Source organism: Mandrillus leucophaeus, unplaced genomic scaffold (assembly GCF_000951045.1).
Source record: "Mandrillus leucophaeus isolate KB7577 unplaced genomic scaffold, Mleu.le_1.0 Scaffold146, whole genome shotgun sequence".
Taxonomy (NCBI): domain Eukaryota; kingdom Metazoa; phylum Chordata; class Mammalia; order Primates; family Cercopithecidae; genus Mandrillus; species Mandrillus leucophaeus.
Window position 1 is genome coordinate 2,636,731 of NW_012101432.1, and position 18,784 is coordinate 2,655,514.

Below are 18,784 nucleotides of genomic sequence, written 5' to 3' on the forward strand. Positions count from 1 at the left end.
ATTCCATCAAAAAAAAAAAAAAAAAAGCTATTATTCAGCAATTTCATTCCTGGGTACATTCCATTAGAACTAAGTGCTATGTTCACCAAAATATAAGCATAATAGTGTTTATAGAAATTTTATTCATAATGCTCCCAAATTAAAAACAACTCCAATGTCCTGAATGGTAGAATGAATAAATAAATTGTGAAATATTTGCATAACAGAATACTACCCACGAAAAAAACGAATCTATGCAACAACATGAATGAATCGTTCATACATACTGTTAAATAAAAGCAGAAGGCGTAAAAGAGGTTATAAGGTTCCATTTATATAAAGTGCAAATGAGGTAAAACTAATTTACAGTGATAAATATTAGAATAATACCTTGGGGGGTTACTAAGAGAGGACACATGGAAGCATGCTGGGGGTGCAGAAATTTTCTATGTCCTTTTAAAATTTTTTATTTTTATTTTTTGAGATAGAGACTCATTCTGTCATCCAGGCTAGAGTGCAGTGGTGTAATCTTGGCTCGCTGTAACCTCCACCTCCAGGTGCAGGTGATTCCCATGCCTCAGCCTCCCTAATAGCTGGGACTACAGGCGTGTGTTACCATGCCAGGCTAATTTTTGTATTTTTAGTAGAGATGAGGTTTCACCATGTTGGCCAGGCTGGTCTTGAACTCCCGACCTCAAGTGATCTGCCTGCCTTGGCCTCCCAAAGTGCTGGGATTACACTGTGCCCAGTCACGTTCTATGTCTTGATGTGGGTAGTGTTTACACATGTTTATACATATACAAAAATTCACCAACCTGTAAATTTCCTCTGCACTTTAAATTACTGTTTAAAAATCACACTTGAATGGGAAATATTGCCTTACAGTTTCAGTAGTTTTCAGTCCAGATGATTGAAATTAGAGTCTTCAGCTTCAGAAGCTTCCCTTTTCTCGCTAAGATTACCTACCTTCAATGATTTGGTCAACATATTTAAAGGCTTGCTCTACATTTCCTTGCTCGATTTTTTTCTCATCAAAAAGAAATGAATTGTGCTCTAGGGCTTGCTGCAGTGGAAAAACAAACCAAAACAACAGCAAAAGATTTAATTTTGCATTCTAGTAAACAATTTGTTTCCCATCCAAATTCCACGCTTCCATGTTTCTACTGTATCAGATCTTCATTACACCGAGAAAATCAGAGCCAGGGCTGCGTGAAGAGTCAGAAGAAGGCGGACTCAAATGGATTATAGGCATTGGTGACTCATTTTGTACAGTGCTCTGGGAAGGGCTGAGGGGGACACAAGGGTATATAAACCCGCTTCCCACCTCTCCATTGCTGAGTGATGATCTGAGTCAGTTTGGCAGTTAGGTGCTGACTCTGGGGCTAGAGGGTTACTCAATAGTAAAGAGAGGTCAAGAAGGAGGAGGCTGATGGGGCCCAGGAATGGCCTTGAATGGGTGACCTGAGTTGGATCCTGAATCATTGGAAGTCAAAGGCACATCATAAAACAATAGTTTGAGGCTGAAACCAAGCTGAGGGGCCAAAATGAGCACAAGGCCAGAATGGCCAGGGTGCAGGTTTTCTATCAAGAAACAGTGGAAGATGGGTTTGAAAGGTGGAATGTGGCTGGACTATTAAAGACCTTGATTTGATACTAAAGAGTTTGGACCTTATCTAAGGGCATAGTGTTAAATAGGAAAAGTGACCTAATGACCTTAGCGACTTAGGAAAGTTAATATGTTAGGTAGATGGGCTGAAATGGAAGAAAAGAGCCTCTTTTAGTGGTTTTTGTAGTAAATCTGAAAAGAAGATAGTGAGGACTAGGCTGGAGGGTGGAGTGAAAGCGAGAATGAAAAGAAAGGGGCAGCCTTAAGGGACGTTTAAAAGATAACTGGAAAAAACTTGAACTTGGCAGCGTTGGGAAGAACAGGGGAGAATTGAAGTGGATGCTCAAGACTGAATCTACTTTGTGGGTGGGGGGGTGGAGGGTGTCCATATTGCTTATGCATCCATCTATCCATCGATTCCTCCATCCCTCCATCCCTCCGTCATCCAACATATGTTTATTGAGCATCTACTGTGGGTTTAGAGCTTTGCTAGGCACTGGGGATATAAAGTACAAGAGCACGCAACATGTCCTTGCCCTCATTCATGACAACTAAAACAAAAACGATAGGTAACATTTATTGAATGCATTCCCTGTCCCAGGTGCTATGCTAAGCATTTTACTGGGATTCTCTCATTCAAGCTTACCATGACCTTTTGGTGTAGGTACTTTTAGAATTACCATTTTACAGATGGAAAAGCTGAGGTATGAGGGGTTTAAAGCTTTTGCTGCTATTAAGAGGCTACTAGTGGCAGAGTCAGATGATGAATCAAAGTAGTCTGTCTCCAGAGCCTGTCTGTGCTTGAGCAGTAAGTGGGCAGGGAGACAGAGGACCCAATAGTTGTAATAAGTGAGTGTTACATTTTTTTCTGATTTCCACAGTGCTCTAGATTTTCCGGCTGACTGCTTTTATATATGAGATTATAAGGACATTTCTCAGGTGTTGCTTATCTGCATTCTTAGCCCACGCCTTGGCAAGAGGTCACAGGAGAAGTGGGCACAGAATGCTTCATTTCCACGGGTCCCTGTAGAAGCAGTGGTGGGAAAGAGGAGTCTAAGCAGGAAAGGACTCAGTTTCTGTCTTGAGGGGCAAATTGCGGGAGCCTTCACTCTAAAACTATAGGTAACACTGAACAAAGTATAGATGGAGCCCAACTTATACTATTTTATGACTACATGGGTTGAACTGTGCCGCAAGTCCACCACTGAAGTCATTCTAGAAGACACAAAGCAGTCTGACTACCTCTATTGTGATAATCCTTGGCTCTATGTCTTCATAAGCGATCTTCACTTTTTTGGCTGCCTCTCTTGCATGAGCATAGGTATCAGCGGCCACAGTGCCGACAATCTGACCCACGCAAATTACCTGCAGAAAAGCCACATGTTGTAATTAGCGAAAACACAGACTCATCAAAAAGGAATTACTGTTCCCACATTCTTACATTTACCTATTGGGTTTTTGTGACCAAAAGCAAGATTATTTTCTACCTATGAGAATAAATTTACAACAGCGGTTTGAGTGGGACTTAGGGGGCCCAAAGTTGAATGTAGAAACTAATTATCTGGCTTTAATGATCTCCCTTCTGGTTGTTCTTGGCCACATTACTCACCATTCCCTCAGCATACACAGTGATCCAATTAACCTAACATTCTGCTGGTTCTTTCAATGTCTTATGATCTGTGTTGCTTCTATGACTTTCATGACTTTTGAGAAGTATTCTTTGAAGACTTCTGGCTTTTATCAGAATCTCAAAAGGGTCCACAATTCAAGAGAGAAGTTGAGAATCACTGAGGCAGAGTCATTGGTTTCCAACAAGTCTTTGTGATGTGAACATGGATCCATGGATGGCTATAGTCATAACCAATAATCATTTTGGCATCTCCAGCAAGGTATTTGAATAATAAACCACACATAAATCACCCACCTCATTCTGTGCATAGAAAATCTCTCCTTGATAGTTATTATCTCCTGGAACATCCTCTGCTGTTATCACGTCAACAACACCTGGAAGTGCCAGGGCTTCTGAAATATCAATTGATCTAGGAGAGAAAATTTGAAGGTAGATATTAAAGTTTCAGGAGCCAGTTCCCAGTGATTCCTCAAACACAGGGAGAAACTATAATGGACGTCATAACTAAATCGTTCAGCAATATTCTATGTTGAAAAATGCCAGTATTTAGCAGATGTTCTAACTCTTTCATATCCTTGGATTCTTACATAACTATGCTTAAAAAATGACTGATTCTCAACCAGAAAAATAAATGTGTATTCTTTCTTTTTTTTGTGAGACAGAGTCTCACTCTGTTGCCCAGGTTGGAGTGCAGTGATGCGATCAAAACTCACTGCAGCCTTGGTCTCCTGGACTCAGGTAGCCTCCTCAGTAGTTGGGACTACAGGCGCATGCCACCATGCCTGGCTAATTTTTTGTAGAGATGGAGTTTCGCTATGTTGCCTATGCTGGTCTCGAACTACTGAGCTCCAGCGATCTGCCTGCCCTGGCCTGGGATTACAAGTGTGAACCACCACGCTGGAAATTAATATTCTTATTTGAATTAAATATATAATAAGCTCTTGATTTGAATGTGAAACTGTGAATGTGTTTCAGTAACATTAAGAATCTCTTTTACTTCCTTACATGATCTTGGCATGAGCTCTGGTGCTGGTGACCGGAGCCAGGAAGAGTTCTTGGTCGATGCAGGGCATGTCGTCAATATACACAGCTTCCCCTGTGGTGTGTTTAATGGCCGACTGGTGCATGACTGGGTGTCCAACTGGATCTTGTGGGGGTTGGTGGGGATCCACACACTGTTAATGGATAAAGTAAATTATTTTGCCACGAGGAATTCTCATGCCCTGAAAATTAGGTCTGATATATCTGGCTTACTCATGTGTTAGGGAAAAAAATAAAAAAAAAAAACCCAAAAAACAAAAAATTATAGGCAATTGGGTATCCATATTCATGAGTTCAGGTTAATAAATATCCATTAAGTATTAAGTACTATGGTAAGGGATTATATTCTTGTTACAATTCTCCTCTTACCCCCAAAAAGAAGACATCCTAGATTCAGGGTGGTTGTAATAAGGCAGAGAAGGCTTTCTAGAGGCAGTAAATGTTGACTTGGGTTTTAAAGGAAGAACAGGTATTGGCAAGCAAAGGAGGTAACTAAACTGAAAATAGTGGAGAACAATGATTCAGAATCTAATCCTTGTGTAGCCTTGAGTAAAAGCATAGAAGCTAAACCAAGCAAGTTGTGTGTGTATAGCAATAGGTAACATCAACTGGCTTCAATAGACGTTATCTTAAATACAGTTATTGAAAAGAAGGAGAAGTATGCCTAATGCATACATCTGAATGCATAAACATTAAAAAACAAAAAACTCTGTCCACCAACCTGAAACATCTGAATTCCTTGGGGTGTTTCTATGGGAAAGTCTTCTAGAGCACTCACGAACTTTTCTGGAATGTCGGGAAACTTCTGGGGATCCTGAACAGAAGATTACTTCACAGTTAATTTTACAATCTGAGTGAGCAGCTTGGAAAAACACATGGAGATAAAGTTATCCAATCTATTCTTTTAGATCTTAGATGCCAGTTCTTCTGGGAGAAAGCTCTGAGCTTCAAGTTCTGTAAGCTAGTAGCAGTTGCTTGAATAATAACTACATCTATTTATGTGCACAGAAAAATAAATGTTATTTCCAGGAAGTAAAGATTTCCTTTCATGACAAAGTCTTTTTTTGAATGAATGGAAATATGGATACTTCTAAATGGAGGCTGTGTTTCCAAACCTGGGCCACTGTTGTGGGCATGTATCTCAAATAAACAATTGAGGGAGTAGGGAAAGATTAATCTACAAGGATGTTCAATTGCAGATTATTTGTGATAGTAAGGAAGCTAGAATTAAGCCAAATATCCAACAATAGGGAACTGATGGTACATCCAAGTACAATATTCCGCAGTTATAAAAAATAACTTTGCAGAAATGTCTTTAATGGCATTGAAAAATTCATGAAATATAGTTAAATAAAAAAAGTTACAAAAATTTATGTACAGTATAATCCCATGTTTTGTAAAAAAAAATATAAAAATATAAAAGTATGTATTCCAAAATGTTAATAGTGGTTATGGTAGGATTATTAGATTACAGTTCATTTAAAAAATTTTGCTTCTCCGTATTTTGAATTCTTTTATAATGATAGAATATATAATAAATAGAAGGTAATATGTAAGATAATATTTGATAACCTATTAAATATGCTTATCTATTAAATATATGATAATTGAATATGTTTTTCTTTTATATCTATTATGTGTTATATATGATAATGGTTAATTATTAATACCATTAATATGGATTTTATATGTGATATAATCTATTAAATACACACATACATATTTTTAGATTGAATATGTATAAAATTATATACTGATTATATATTTTTCTATTCAATATGCTATATAACACATAATAGAGTATACAATGTATAACAGAATATACTAATATAATACTGATAATAAATAAGGTTAATAAAATAATAACAAGGACTGGCTGAACTAAGAGAGCAAAGCTCTCAGTCATAAAAGGGTTGTAGGTGTAGTCATCTGTCTGCCATTTTGGGATCACTTCGTGGCTCATCAAGGGGGCGCTCATGGTCATGGATCATATTTGGAGAAACGCTGTGGGGGTTATTTTAAACTAGGTTAGGCTAAAAAATAGTTAACAGAAAAGTAAAAACAATCTAAATGTCAAAAATAAGGAATGGATCAAATAATGAATGGTGCATCTATCTCTAAACATGCCATGCAACCATTATGTCATGATGCCACTGAAAAATAATTAATGTCACTGAAAGATGATTACATTGCTAAATGAAATAAGCAAGCTATACTACACAGTTATACAGATACATACACATATACATATACATCCATAATGAAGGGTTTCGAAGCATGCACACCAAAATAGTAATAGTGTTTATCTATGGGTGATGGGATTATAAAAGAGTTTCTCCTCTTTTTTAACTTATTCACATTTTCTAAATAGTAAAGCATTATTTTAATTTTACTTATTATTTTAACAAGAACATGTTCTTTAAAAACGGAAAAGATATGGATTTACTTACTGAAGGCTTTTCACTACTGTAGGTCAATCTGATCTTGCATGTTAGTGTTTGTCACACAAATAAGGCAAATGGTATAATAAAGTTGTCCCTTTCTCGGCCCAGGGGTGAGGAAGGGAGAGGGAAGGAGAGGAGCAAAGTGGCCCAGGAGGAGACGTTGGAGACTGGGAGCACCACATTGAGGGCCCCAGCCCAGGAAGCCTCCACGTGTTATCAAAGGCAGGCGGGGAAGTCCTTCATGTGCAGATCTGTGCTAAGAATGTCAAGGCACCCTGAAACCCAGAGAAGCCATTTACCATTTGATTCAGTCCTCGCCTCACTTTCAGGTAGAATTTGAAGAGGAGGCTGATGATGAGGGTTCGCCTGTACTCCACCATGCCACCCTCAGCTGCTGGTGGGATGTAGATCTCATCCAGGACCCATCGGCAGGCATCACTCAGCATTTGGTCATCCCATTGCCTAGAAGGAAAGAATGTTAATGCTTCATAGAAGAAGGCAAAGAGAGAATATCATATTTGGAGGTACCATAATTTGTCTTGCAATTTCCCTGTTGCTGGATTTTAGTTTAATGTTAGTTTCTTTACTATTAAAAATAATCTGCAATTGAGCATCCTTGTAGGCAAAGACAGACACTAAACTGACATGCAAAGAAAGATGGAGAGCAAGTTGTATCCACCTTTGAAGTCTAGACAAAATATCTTCAAGAGAGTTTGTTAGCTCTCTTCAGTATCTGATGCAGTGGTTCCCAAACTTTCTACATTAAGTCTTCCTATATTATTATTTTTCATTTCCAGGATTGGGAATGTTGATTTACCTTAAATACCTGGGTTAAAAAAGCACTAACGCGAAAGCTTCCTGAGATCTGGGACTTTGTTGATCTTGTCCACTGCTGTATCTCCAGCAACTATCCTCCAGCCTGGCATACACACTACACTAGGTAAATATTTGGTAAATAAAAAATTATTGAAGAGAGCAGTAAAATATTTCAGAAATCAATGTTTCTATATAAATTTTTTGGAAGCATGAAGTTATTTTTGTATCTGCGAAAAAACTCACATTAAGTTCTAATTGTTAACAATGAGTGGATAGAAAGTATTATAGAAGCACTAGTTGGAAACATTTTTAAAAATTACTTTTCAAATGTTAGCGATAATGAGAGTGACAGGAGGAGGTCATTTAATCTTTTAAACATTTCAGCTTTTTCAAATGTGGCTTAAGGACAATTTCAGATGTCTTAGGACACAGTATTGGCAACTTACTATACAGGCTAATTAAAAGTGAAAATTTAAAGATAATATCTACTCAAACTAAGTAATTTGTGCATTAATCGCATTGCAGAAACCTGTAATAAAAGAATCATTGTACCTTAAAAAGGGCGGCTTTTGGGTGGCTTGTACTTTATACTTTTCTTCAGTGCTTAAATTTTCTAAATGATTGTATGTATTTTTATCATCAGAAAAAATTCTCCAAGTGCTAGTTTCATTAAAAAAAAATCTAAACTAGAAAGGCCTGAGTATCATGCCCCAGATGTACTATGACATACCTCCCAATGAGCTGCTTGCAGGTTTGGCTTGCAGAGACAGTGGTGGGGCCCACGCTTCCATAGAACATTTGAAGTTTCTTGATTGTGTTCGTGCCGTCTTCAAACTTCACGCTCATCCCAGCATTGACAATGGCAAATGCGTTCTCCTGACGCTGGGCCATCCGGAGTCCAAACACAAAGTGCCACTGGAGATAGGAAAACACTCAGAACATTTAGTGCTTACTCCACAGTCTGCCATACAGCAACACCTTCGATGAGTGAATCTCTAGGCACTGTAACTGACTATAGTCGACATATATGTCGTATATGGGTACTGTCCAATGTGGCTCATATATATTAATACTTAGTCCTTACAACAAGTCTGCTCATTTCCAATTTATGATGAGGAAACTGAGATGTGAAGTAACTTGCACAAAGTCACACAGCAAGTGGCAGAACTGGGGTTCCAAGCTAAGCAGCCTGACTCGAGTCTATGCTTACTGGCTAAGCTTTATGCCTTTCAACCCTGAATGGTCACATGTGGCCTCAGGCAAGTGACGGAAAAAACTGGCTCTTTTCTTTAAAATGAGAAGGCTGGGTTAGATCAGGTGGTGCCTTAGGGGCTGCTGAGTTGAATGAGGGGAAGATGGGCAGATAGGATGGCTCTTAGATAGAACTACCACAGCTTCAGTTTCATCTGTTTTAGTTTGCTGTTCTATGTAAATTTCATTAGAATAAAGAGTTGTATTGTTAAAAAAAAAAGAAAAAAGAAAGAAAAAGCTTGAAAACCACTGGACTACTGGTCTCCCCAGTTCTTTCTAGGGGTAGGCCTGTCCTTCTTGGTTGAATCTCATGACTAGAGTGGAACATTGGAGCCATGAAGTGGGAAAGCCTCTTTGTGTGGCCAGCATCTTGGCGGGCGTGGGGGAGATATTAAATCCTACCGCCATGGACCTTGTCAAGGATAAAACATTTCTGTCATACAAAACACTGGTGACAGAGAAGTGTTTGAGACACGCTGATCATATTTACTCTGTTCTACTGATGTATGGAGACTTTCCTCTCCATTCCTGCTGCCACTGCCCTCACCACCATCTCCCGATTTATTGCCGGAAGTGCTGCATCAGCCTCCTAGTTGGTCATTCAGTCTTTAGTCTCTCCCCGATCTGATTTATCCTTTAACTTTCTACTCCATTTATGTTCTTAAAATACCACTTTCATTTAATTTTTACTTTGCTTTAAAGCCTTCAGAGGCAGCCATCTGTTAGAACACATACAAACTCCTTGATGGAGCAATGGATGTGTTTAGTAATGGAGCCCAGCTTCCCTTTCAATCTCACTCATGGGCTGCTCCAGCCCCATGCCCCACTCCCTGGCCTCCCAAACTGCCATCCCCAACCCCCAGGCTCTCCTCCCTTCTCTCCACTGATTCAAAGGCTACCATCTTCTATGCTTCACCCCCATCACCCTTCCTCCCCTTTCCTCCCTTTAGGCTCTTCCCCTCACCGAGCTACTCTGAGTGGCTTGCTGTCCACTCATTTCCTGTCTGAGGGTATTAGTTATTTCCTACTTCAAGCACTTCCTGTTAGATTTACCGATCTTCAAGGACAGGACCCCTTCTGTACCCTTAGTGTCTTCTGGGTTTACCACACTGTGCCTGGGATATAGATTGGTAGGTGGTTAATAAGTAAATAATTTTATTTAAACTATTTGGTTAATAAATGTTGATTGACTTGGAGGTAATTTTATGGTAATGAACTTTCAGCCAGAAACTTGCTGTAGATGATGTTGACTGGATTTACTTAATCTTGGGTAAGATGCATATTTACCTGAGACCGAAAATTCAAGTCACATGAAAGGTTCTCCTTTTGCAAGGCCAGTGTGCCCTTTAGGTAATATAATCTTATAGGACCACTGCCACTGTGCCCTTTAGGTAGACTGGCTTTGCAAAAGGAGAATCTTTCATGTAATATAGAGCCTAGGATACTTTTAGGGGCCCAGGGAAATGTTTTACTTTTAGTTTACTGCAGACTACTAGATGGGGTAGGGAGGGAGGGGGGCATGAGTTGAAAAACTACCAATTGGGTAATATGTTCACTACCTGGGTGATGGAGTCTGTATCCCAAACCTCAGCCTCTCGCAACATACTCATGTAACAAACCCGCACCTGTAGCTCCTATATCTAAAGTAAAAGTAGAAATTTAAAACATCTTTTAAAATTAAAAAAAAATATAAGACACTGAACGTAGCTTGGATTTATATTGTTACAATCATTTTTATATATAGATAGAGCTATACAGGCATACAGTTTATTTTTTATGGAGGAAGAGATTCAAAAAGGCAAAAGTGCCTAGGGCCCATAAAAGTCATAGTGTGGCCCTGATATGAAAGCAAATCAAATGGTCATTTGGAAATTTGCCCCTCCCTGTGTGGCAGCCCAGAAAATCTCCCTAGAGCATTGTCCTGGAAGTCTGTCTGCAGGCTCATTGCACAGGTCAGCGGGGCTTCCCTCGGGCTGGGCAGTGAGTCAGGGAACCCTCACCTGAGTGGAGTAGGGAATATAAACAGATGACACAATCTCTTCTGATTTCAAGTCCGCCTCAGGTGATCTCTCAAGGAAAGGACCATTTAAAGGAATCTGCCGTTGTCCTTCTGTTTGAGAAAATCACCCTTGGTTAGGATGTGTTTATCAAATTGGAGAATATGTTGCCAGTGACAGATGTGATGTGTGGTGGAAAGAGGGTGCAGGCTAGGATCCATGTCTGGTTCTAGCTCCAGCTCCGAAGCTGGGCCTCCTTTGGCAAGTCATGGAAACTTTGGGGTTCTCAGCTTCAGAGTGGCAGGGTTGGTCAGATAAGCTGCAAAGTCATTTCTGGTTCTTACAGACCATTATATGCTACTCATAAAATTTGGCCTGGAAGAGCTTTAAAGCTATTTGGAAACAACCTAGTACAATATATACATTTCACAAATGAGAACACTGAGCTCCAGAGAGGTTGAGTGACCTTTGCAAAGTACCAGAGGTGGGACTGGTGGCAGAGATGGGATTCCCGATAGTCATGAGACATTTAGTGGGGATACATTCTGAGAAATGGTGTAGTTAGGTGATTATGTTGTGTGAATATCATAGAATGTACTTACATAAACCTAGATGGTGTAGTGTACTGCCTACCATACCATCTAGGTTTGTGTAGCAATAGCTACAGCGAGGCTACAGGGTGTAGCTATTGCTCCTAGGCTACAAAATTGCACAGCATGTTACTGTGGTGAATACTGTAGGCAATCACAACATAATGGTAAATATTTGTGTATTTAAACATATCTAAACACACAGAAAAAGTACTGCAAAAATATGGTGTTATTAATGTAATCTTATGGAACCACCGTCAGGTATGTGGTCTGTTTTTGGCTAAAAAATTTTTATACATGATTGTGTGTGTGTGTGTGTGAATATATATACATATATATGTGTGTGTGTGTATATATATATTTAAAACAGCTTACCATACTGTTTTTTGACCCATACTTTTTAAATGTAATTTTAATCAAAAGATATCTTACATTAATAGCCCTATGAATAATATGCATTTATTTTTATTTCTTTAAGTTTAAATCATTTTCTTTCCACAAAGCTCATGGCGACTTTGAATAAAGAGAGGAGGAATAAGTAATATGCCCCACAAACTTGATTTTGTTTAAAACAAAAAGTGCTATAGGAAAAATGGCCATCTTTATGAATCTCTGCAATAAAACATGGCATAAACCTTTAAAGCCACAGAGATACTTCTCATTAATTTTTCTTCACCTGCTTTGATACTGCAATTTAGATTGATCATAAATGTGGCCAAATATTTAAGAGAAATTGTCTACACATAGAACAGCCGGAGAGCAGGATAATTGGTCACAGTTTCACCCTTAGGTTTGAGGTAATGTAAACATAGCCTATGAATCTAAATTAGAAGTACTTGGGTCCCTAATTAATGGTTTACAGCAGGAGCTATATAACTGATAGTGATGAGCACAGAAAAAAAATGCTTAAAGCTTGGTCTCTTACCTTTAGATATCAGATTGATGGCAGCATTTCCTGCTGCTAAAATGGGGTTTAGGTCAGAAAAATTAGGCCGGCTCACCACATGTCCTCCTAAAGTCTAAATAAAAAAAAAGATGGCATTTTAAAAGCTATACTTAGTTATTAGACAAATACAGAATTATGTATACAGGGTTCTTGTGTAAGTTTTATATTCTCTCTCTTTTTTTTTTCGTCATTGAAAGAGCTGGCAGAGTTTGGGGGCAGTTAAATAGATAGATAATATATTGTGCAAGATTCCCACTCCTGACTCCATTCAAACTGACAGCTTGAGAAAATATTCCTCTTCCATGTGCAATGAAGAGGAACATTTCTTTGAGAACTGACTCTAGTATGCATTTGTCTTTGTTCAGAAGCCTTCCTTGATAGGTATGTTTACTTATGAGGATAGACAAAAAGGGAAGTGAATGGGAATTTAGGGGCTGGTGCCTGCAGGTTAGGGAGAAGAAGGGGTATAGTTAAAGGGAAGAAAGTGTGCACCAATATGCGGTAGGTAGAGAGACTGGAGCCTGGGGAAACCTAAAGAACCAGAACAGGAGCATCGCATTCAAAATGCCTGTGGTGCTGCTGGGGAGTACAGGCTGCTTTGCTGCCCTAAGCCTCAGTAAAGGCTGCTTCATACACAGCCTCGAACAGTGGGCCTTTGAAAGTTGATGTTGAGAGGAGCAACGTGCTTCAGAAAAGGGACAGAAGATGCAGAAGGTGAAAACACATAGTGGGTTTTGAGAATCAGCCGAAGGGCCAGAGGAAATCAGGAGACAGGAAGTATCTCCTGGCCCTATTAAATCCTGCTGAACTGCCCGTCATATGTGAAATGAGGAATGATTCAAACTAATAATTTTAAAGTCTTAAATAATAAGAAAACTCCATAAAGCTAAACAACTGGGGGATATCCAAGAATGGACATGTGGGATACACATGTTTAGAAATTCACCTTGGTGCAAAGGCCTAAGAGGAGAATCAGCCATACAAGAGTATTTTGGAAATGCAGGCTTGTGTTTACTACACCTTGGGTAAGACATGTTTCACGGAATTTTAGAGCTGGACATAGTGATAGTCTATTTGGTTGAATCTTAGAGATAGTCTATTTGGTTAAATAGAGACCTTAGAGATCGTCTATTTGGACCTTAGAGATAGTCTGTTTGGTTAAATAGAGACCTTAGAGATTGTCTATTTGGTTAAATAGAGACCTTAGAGATTATCTATTTGGGTGAATCTTAATTTTTGGTGTGACTTTTTTTATCTTAAATTTTGGTGTGATGTTTTTTGTCTATAGTTTTTACTTTTATTTAAAAATTTTAGATTGACAATAATTATATATATTTATGGGGTGCAATGTGCCGTTATGATTTATGTATACATAGCAGAACGATTAGATCAAGCTAATTAAAGTATCTATCACCTCATGTATTCATCATTTCTTTGTGGTGAGAATATTTAAAAGTACTCTTGTAACAATTTTGAAATATATGTTATTACTAATTATAATCATCATGTTGGGCAACAGATCACTAAAGCTTATTTCTCCTGTCTAACTGAAATTCTGTGCCCCTTGACTGACATCTCCCCTTACACTGGGCCTTAATTTTTCAAATGAAGAAACAGCAGCTTACAGAGGTCAAGTGGCTTCTCCAGAATCTTGTGGCTCCAGCACCATAATTTTGCTGTACCATATGTTACTCACTTTGCACACACACATACACACTCAACATGATGCCTTCATCTTGGGCATATGCATACTCATACTCATATTGTACAGACTTGTTCAACATTGACTTGACATTCTTCTTCAGAGGAATGTTTGTTAAACTGAACAGAACTGTATGACTGTCTATAACCGTGACTTATCTCATAGAACAACAGAACATACGGCCATATTCCTAATCTGGGCTCCTGCAAGTGTCCTCAGATGCTTCAGCAGAGCTCGATGGGTCTTAGTCTTCTCCTTCGGTTGCTCCGAAACGATAAAATGTAAGGCATCATTCAACTGGGCTAGGCTGTATCCCGCACCTATTGTCACCCCTGAAAACACAGTAGTGAGACGTCAGCTTAAAGGAACTGTAACCAGAAGGGGTTGCATGTAAATGGTCTTTTAAATATATCTCCTCTTTTCCTATTTGCTTAGAATGACAAGACCCAAAGATAATTAAAGATATTTCTAGCAGCTTGCTTTATTCCCAAATATTTAGCACCGAATCCTTTTCCCCAGTCATGTATACAGTCATGTATGCTGTACATTTTAGCACATATCAACCACAGATATCTGAAATTTATTACTTTCTTTATTTCCAATTTAGTTTTCCTGAATAAATTGATCCAACATGAAAATTCCTGCCATGGTCCTACAAGATGTTTTAAAGATCATCAAGCCTAAGTGGGAGCTGACCTGCACAATGTGTGTGGCCCATCAGCCCGTCTTCCCCAGCCATCTCTTCCTATTGCTCTCTTATGAAAAAGATGACAATAATAGACACCTTCCTGTACCTTGGGTCAGAGTTTTGTTTGTGGGTGTGCTTACAGAGTATGATTTGAGTAGTGAAGTCATCTACTCCATGTATTCTCAATGGGGGCAGTACTGTTGCCAGGCTGGAGTGCAGTGGGATGATCACAACTCACTGCAACCTCCAACTACCAGGCTTAAGCAATCCTCCTGGCATAGCTGGGAGTATAGATGCAAGCCAGGCTTGGCTAATTTTTACATTTTTTTGTAAAGACTGGGTCTCACTATGTTTCCCAGTCTGGTCTAAAACTCATGGGCACAAGTAATCCGCCTGTCTCAGTCTCCCAAAGTGTTGGGATTACAGGCATAAGCCACCGTGCCCAGCCCAAACTCTCACTCTTCTTATATATAAAGCACCTATTTGCATTCAACACCTTTGACATAACTAACTCCGTCTTAGAAGAAGACTCCATTTTGTATTTCGTAAGGCACTTTGCCAACAAGGATAAGATGTTTTGTTTAGTGAACAAATAAAAAAATAAAGACTACGTCCAACCAGATAAGGACACAAACAAGCACACTCTTCCACTATCCGTTCTTGCCAGAACACTCTGTGACTATAAAAGATTTGGCTTCCAGTAGCTTGAAATGGCAGTTTTAACTGACATCAGCTTGCAGTCACTCACTGTAAAAACTCAGCGTCTGCCCTGAAGGCACCTCAGACTCTTCCCTGCAAGACCAACGGGCTGCCCAGCCCAGAGAATGACTCCTTTTGTTTTCTTCCCTCCCCCTGCACTGGTTCATTAGCCCTTTCTTCCATCTTTTTCCTCTTGATGCTAAATGTTACTTCACTGTGGAATGTTTAACTTACAACATCTACATACAGACTAAGTGTATTATTTTGTATGGTTTGCAATATTGACTGGCTTGTGGAGTGGCTTGAGCCTGTGTGCCCACAGCTCTGACTACTGAGTGAACGGGAGGTACTAGGAGAACTGCCTCCTTGGGAACTCCGTGTAGCTAGTGGCTTTCATGATTGAAATAGCACCAACAAAAGCCTGACTCTGTGGAAAGACACAAATATGCATGGACCTGGCTACCTGTAACCTAAGGACATGTACATAAACAGATACACAGTTTACCTGTGGTATTAAAATTTCAGGGAGGGATGATTCGGGAAACAAAGCCTATGGCTCCTTACAGGGGTGACAATGAAGAAAAGGTTGAGAAACGCTGATCTAGTTGTACAAGCTCCACCTCCCCTGTCTTTCTAAAAATAATGAAACCTAAAATGACTAACTAAATACATTTATTTAAAACAACTTTTAAAATAACTAAAAATAACTAAATACCGCCCCCCCCCACGCCATCCTCCCAACCCTCTCCCATACCTGGCTGGCCTCCCCTTGCTCTGTCTCTTCCTATGAGTCTGTTAATACAGACTTTCTAATGGGTAAAAAAATGAACAAGCGGACTGACTGCAGCTTGGCAGGTCAGAGGGGATAGCAAGACATTATCCACTTGATTTCCATTTTCTTATTGAGAGAGTCCTATTTTATCGGAGTTTTAGCTCCTATAGCCTGTTCTCCATTTAAAGGTTTAGTGTGGGTAGCAGATGGTGGGATATGTTTTTCAGACAGCCTTATTCAGTGCATGGTGTGGAAGGAGTGAGGGGACCTAGGATTTAGTCCTGACTTGGCCATACGTTAGCTGTGTGATGCTGGGGGAAGCTACCTAAGCCCTTTGATTCTGTATCTTTGGTAGGATAATGGAAATACCAAGGCTACTTGCTTTGTCCATGTCCCAGGGTTATCATGAGGATCAAGACATAAGAGATATGAAACCACTTGGTAAGCTGTGAAAAGAGTGTGAAAATAAATAAGGCTGTTGTTCACAGTTATATTTCAAATTTTGTGGCCCAGACTTTTTGTGTGTGAGTGTGTGAGTGAGTGTGTGTAGGTGTGGGAATAGCTTTGACAAATTTGTGAATGAGGGAGTAATGTGTGGCAAGAACCTTTGCTACTGGCTAGCAAATGTCTTCAATTTTCTATTTGCTCAACCCCTCCACACCTGGCCGAGCTATGTGGCGTCTTCCCACCACTGTGGCTCCTATGACATATAGTACTCAGTGATGCAGCTGAATGGGTCAGTTTGGAAAAGATCATAGAGGACACAGAGTAGGTGCTCAATAAATAGCTTTGACTGAATAAATGAGGTCAGATATTCTATGAATTGCTCAAATTTGCCCAATGCATGTAATCCATTACCAACAGCCCACCAACACCAAAGATTACATCTTATTTGAAAAAGAAGGTGCTTACCATCATCTGTGGTGTTCACAAAATGTAGTTCTGGAAGCCCAAGTGGAGATATAAAAACTGGATGGAATTCATTTTTGAATTTAATGCTGGGTCCTGAAGGGAAAAGTATTTAAAGTAATTAGAAATGCTTGAAAAGGAAGACAATGGATGCCAATAGATGTCGTTTACTGATAAACCAGAGGGCAAATTGTGACTTAAATGATTCATTTGCAAAAGAAGATCCAAAGCGTTATAAAGGACCATAAATATCATTAATAAAAATGAATTGCATTTATGAACAGTTTAAAAAGAAACACAAATATTTGGGCTACTTAGTCTAGACTGAAGAACATGGGTAACAACCACCTACCCAATTCTGTGTTTCCCATGACAAGCGGGGCTTTGGGGAAATTGGCTTTCAGCTCCAGAAGGTCGTTCAGGGTTGCAGGGGTGATCCATGTGGTTCTCTCCCCTTGGAAGGTTAGCCTTCTCTTGTTTGGATCTTCTGCCATTCTCTGTAGAGAAGCAAAGCCAATTTGTTTTCAAGTAAGGCTCTTGAACAACAAGCTGTGAGTGTATCTGCTGCTCTGGGCATCCAAGCAGGCTGCTGGTCATTTTAGCTTTCTGAAGAATCCCAGCTTCTAGGGATCAGGAAAGGGTGGTCTGTTTCAAATTACCCAGACTAATAAGATCTGTGTGGGTACCACTGAATAAGCATCATGACAGGTGTCTATTGATAACTGGATATAGAATAAACTCTGTCTGTGAAGTGAGCATGTAAAGAGGAAGCAGCATGGTACCGTGAAAGTGGTTTAGTCAGGAGTTAAATCACAGGCTTCTGGTTCTAGTTCTACTCTAACAGTGACTCAGAGTGGACTCATCTTTGGGGATTAAGGGGATTAGGCGTTTTTTTTGTTTTTTTTGTTTTTTTTTTTTTTTTTGTAGGACAAAACTGCTTATAGGCAAAATTAACCTTAAAAAAATCCTTTAATCTTTCACCAGGAATAGTGCAAATGGAATGTATATATATGTGTGTGTTGTGTGTGTGTATACCTATATACATGTATACACACATATATACAAGTATACATATGTACACATATATACATATATACATGTATAAGTATATACATATGTGTATACATATGTACACATACATATTTAGATATGACGGTACTTCGTAAAGTTTGTGGAGAAATGGAATTAAACAATAAAAATAATAAACTTTATTTCTCAACATAATCTCCATCACAAGACACTTTTGTAAGTGATGATACCAACCATTTAGTCCATCTCTCAAGAACTGAGGTTCTTGGAAATAATCATGCTAATTCAATCTGTTTATATTATTAATTGAAGAAAAATGGGTGCCTCTTACGGATTTTTTTTTTAAAGATTAGGAAACATAAAGAAATCAGAAGGAGCCAAATCAACACTGTTAAAGGGATATCTAATGACTTTCTTTCAAAACTCTCCCCACAATGTCCTTGTCTGATGAGAGGAATGAGCAGGAGCATTGCTGGGGTGTAGAAGGGCTCTCCGGGGAAGCTTTCCTGGGCATTTTCCTGCTAAAGCTTGACAAAAATCTCGTAGGAGGATGCAAAACACCCTCCTAATAAGCAGATGTTAGCATTCTTTGGCCCTCCAGAAAGTCAACAAGCAAAATGCCTTGAGCATCCCAAAAAACTGTTGCCAGGACCTTTGCTCTTGACTGGTCCCCTTGTGCTTTGAC

The 18,784-nt window shown here is 39.2% G+C and overlaps 1 protein-coding gene across 1 annotated transcript in view; it reads right to left on the bottom strand.

The window, feature by feature from the left end:
* The window catches only part of LOC105535433 (aldehyde oxidase 4-like), a 69,540-nt gene that overhangs the window by 29,128 nt on the left and 21,628 nt on the right, over positions 1 to 18,784 (bottom strand). Inside the window, exons 9-20 of the mRNA XM_011974534.1 lie at positions 17,423 to 17,567; positions 17,074 to 17,166; positions 14,183 to 14,334; positions 12,280 to 12,373; positions 10,768 to 10,877; positions 8,247 to 8,431; positions 7,000 to 7,162; positions 4,978 to 5,070; positions 4,221 to 4,390; positions 3,510 to 3,624; positions 2,828 to 2,950; positions 946 to 1,042 (exon numbers count right to left, since the gene is read on the bottom strand). Coding sequence (XP_011829924.1) covers positions 946 to 1,042; positions 2,828 to 2,950; positions 3,510 to 3,624; positions 4,221 to 4,390; positions 4,978 to 5,070; positions 7,000 to 7,162; positions 8,247 to 8,431; positions 10,768 to 10,877; positions 12,280 to 12,373; positions 14,183 to 14,334; positions 17,074 to 17,166; positions 17,423 to 17,567 — 1,540 coding nt within the window. The remainder of the gene's footprint in view (positions 1 to 945; positions 1,043 to 2,827; positions 2,951 to 3,509; positions 3,625 to 4,220; positions 4,391 to 4,977; positions 5,071 to 6,999; positions 7,163 to 8,246; positions 8,432 to 10,767; positions 10,878 to 12,279; positions 12,374 to 14,182; positions 14,335 to 17,073; positions 17,167 to 17,422; positions 17,568 to 18,784) is intronic.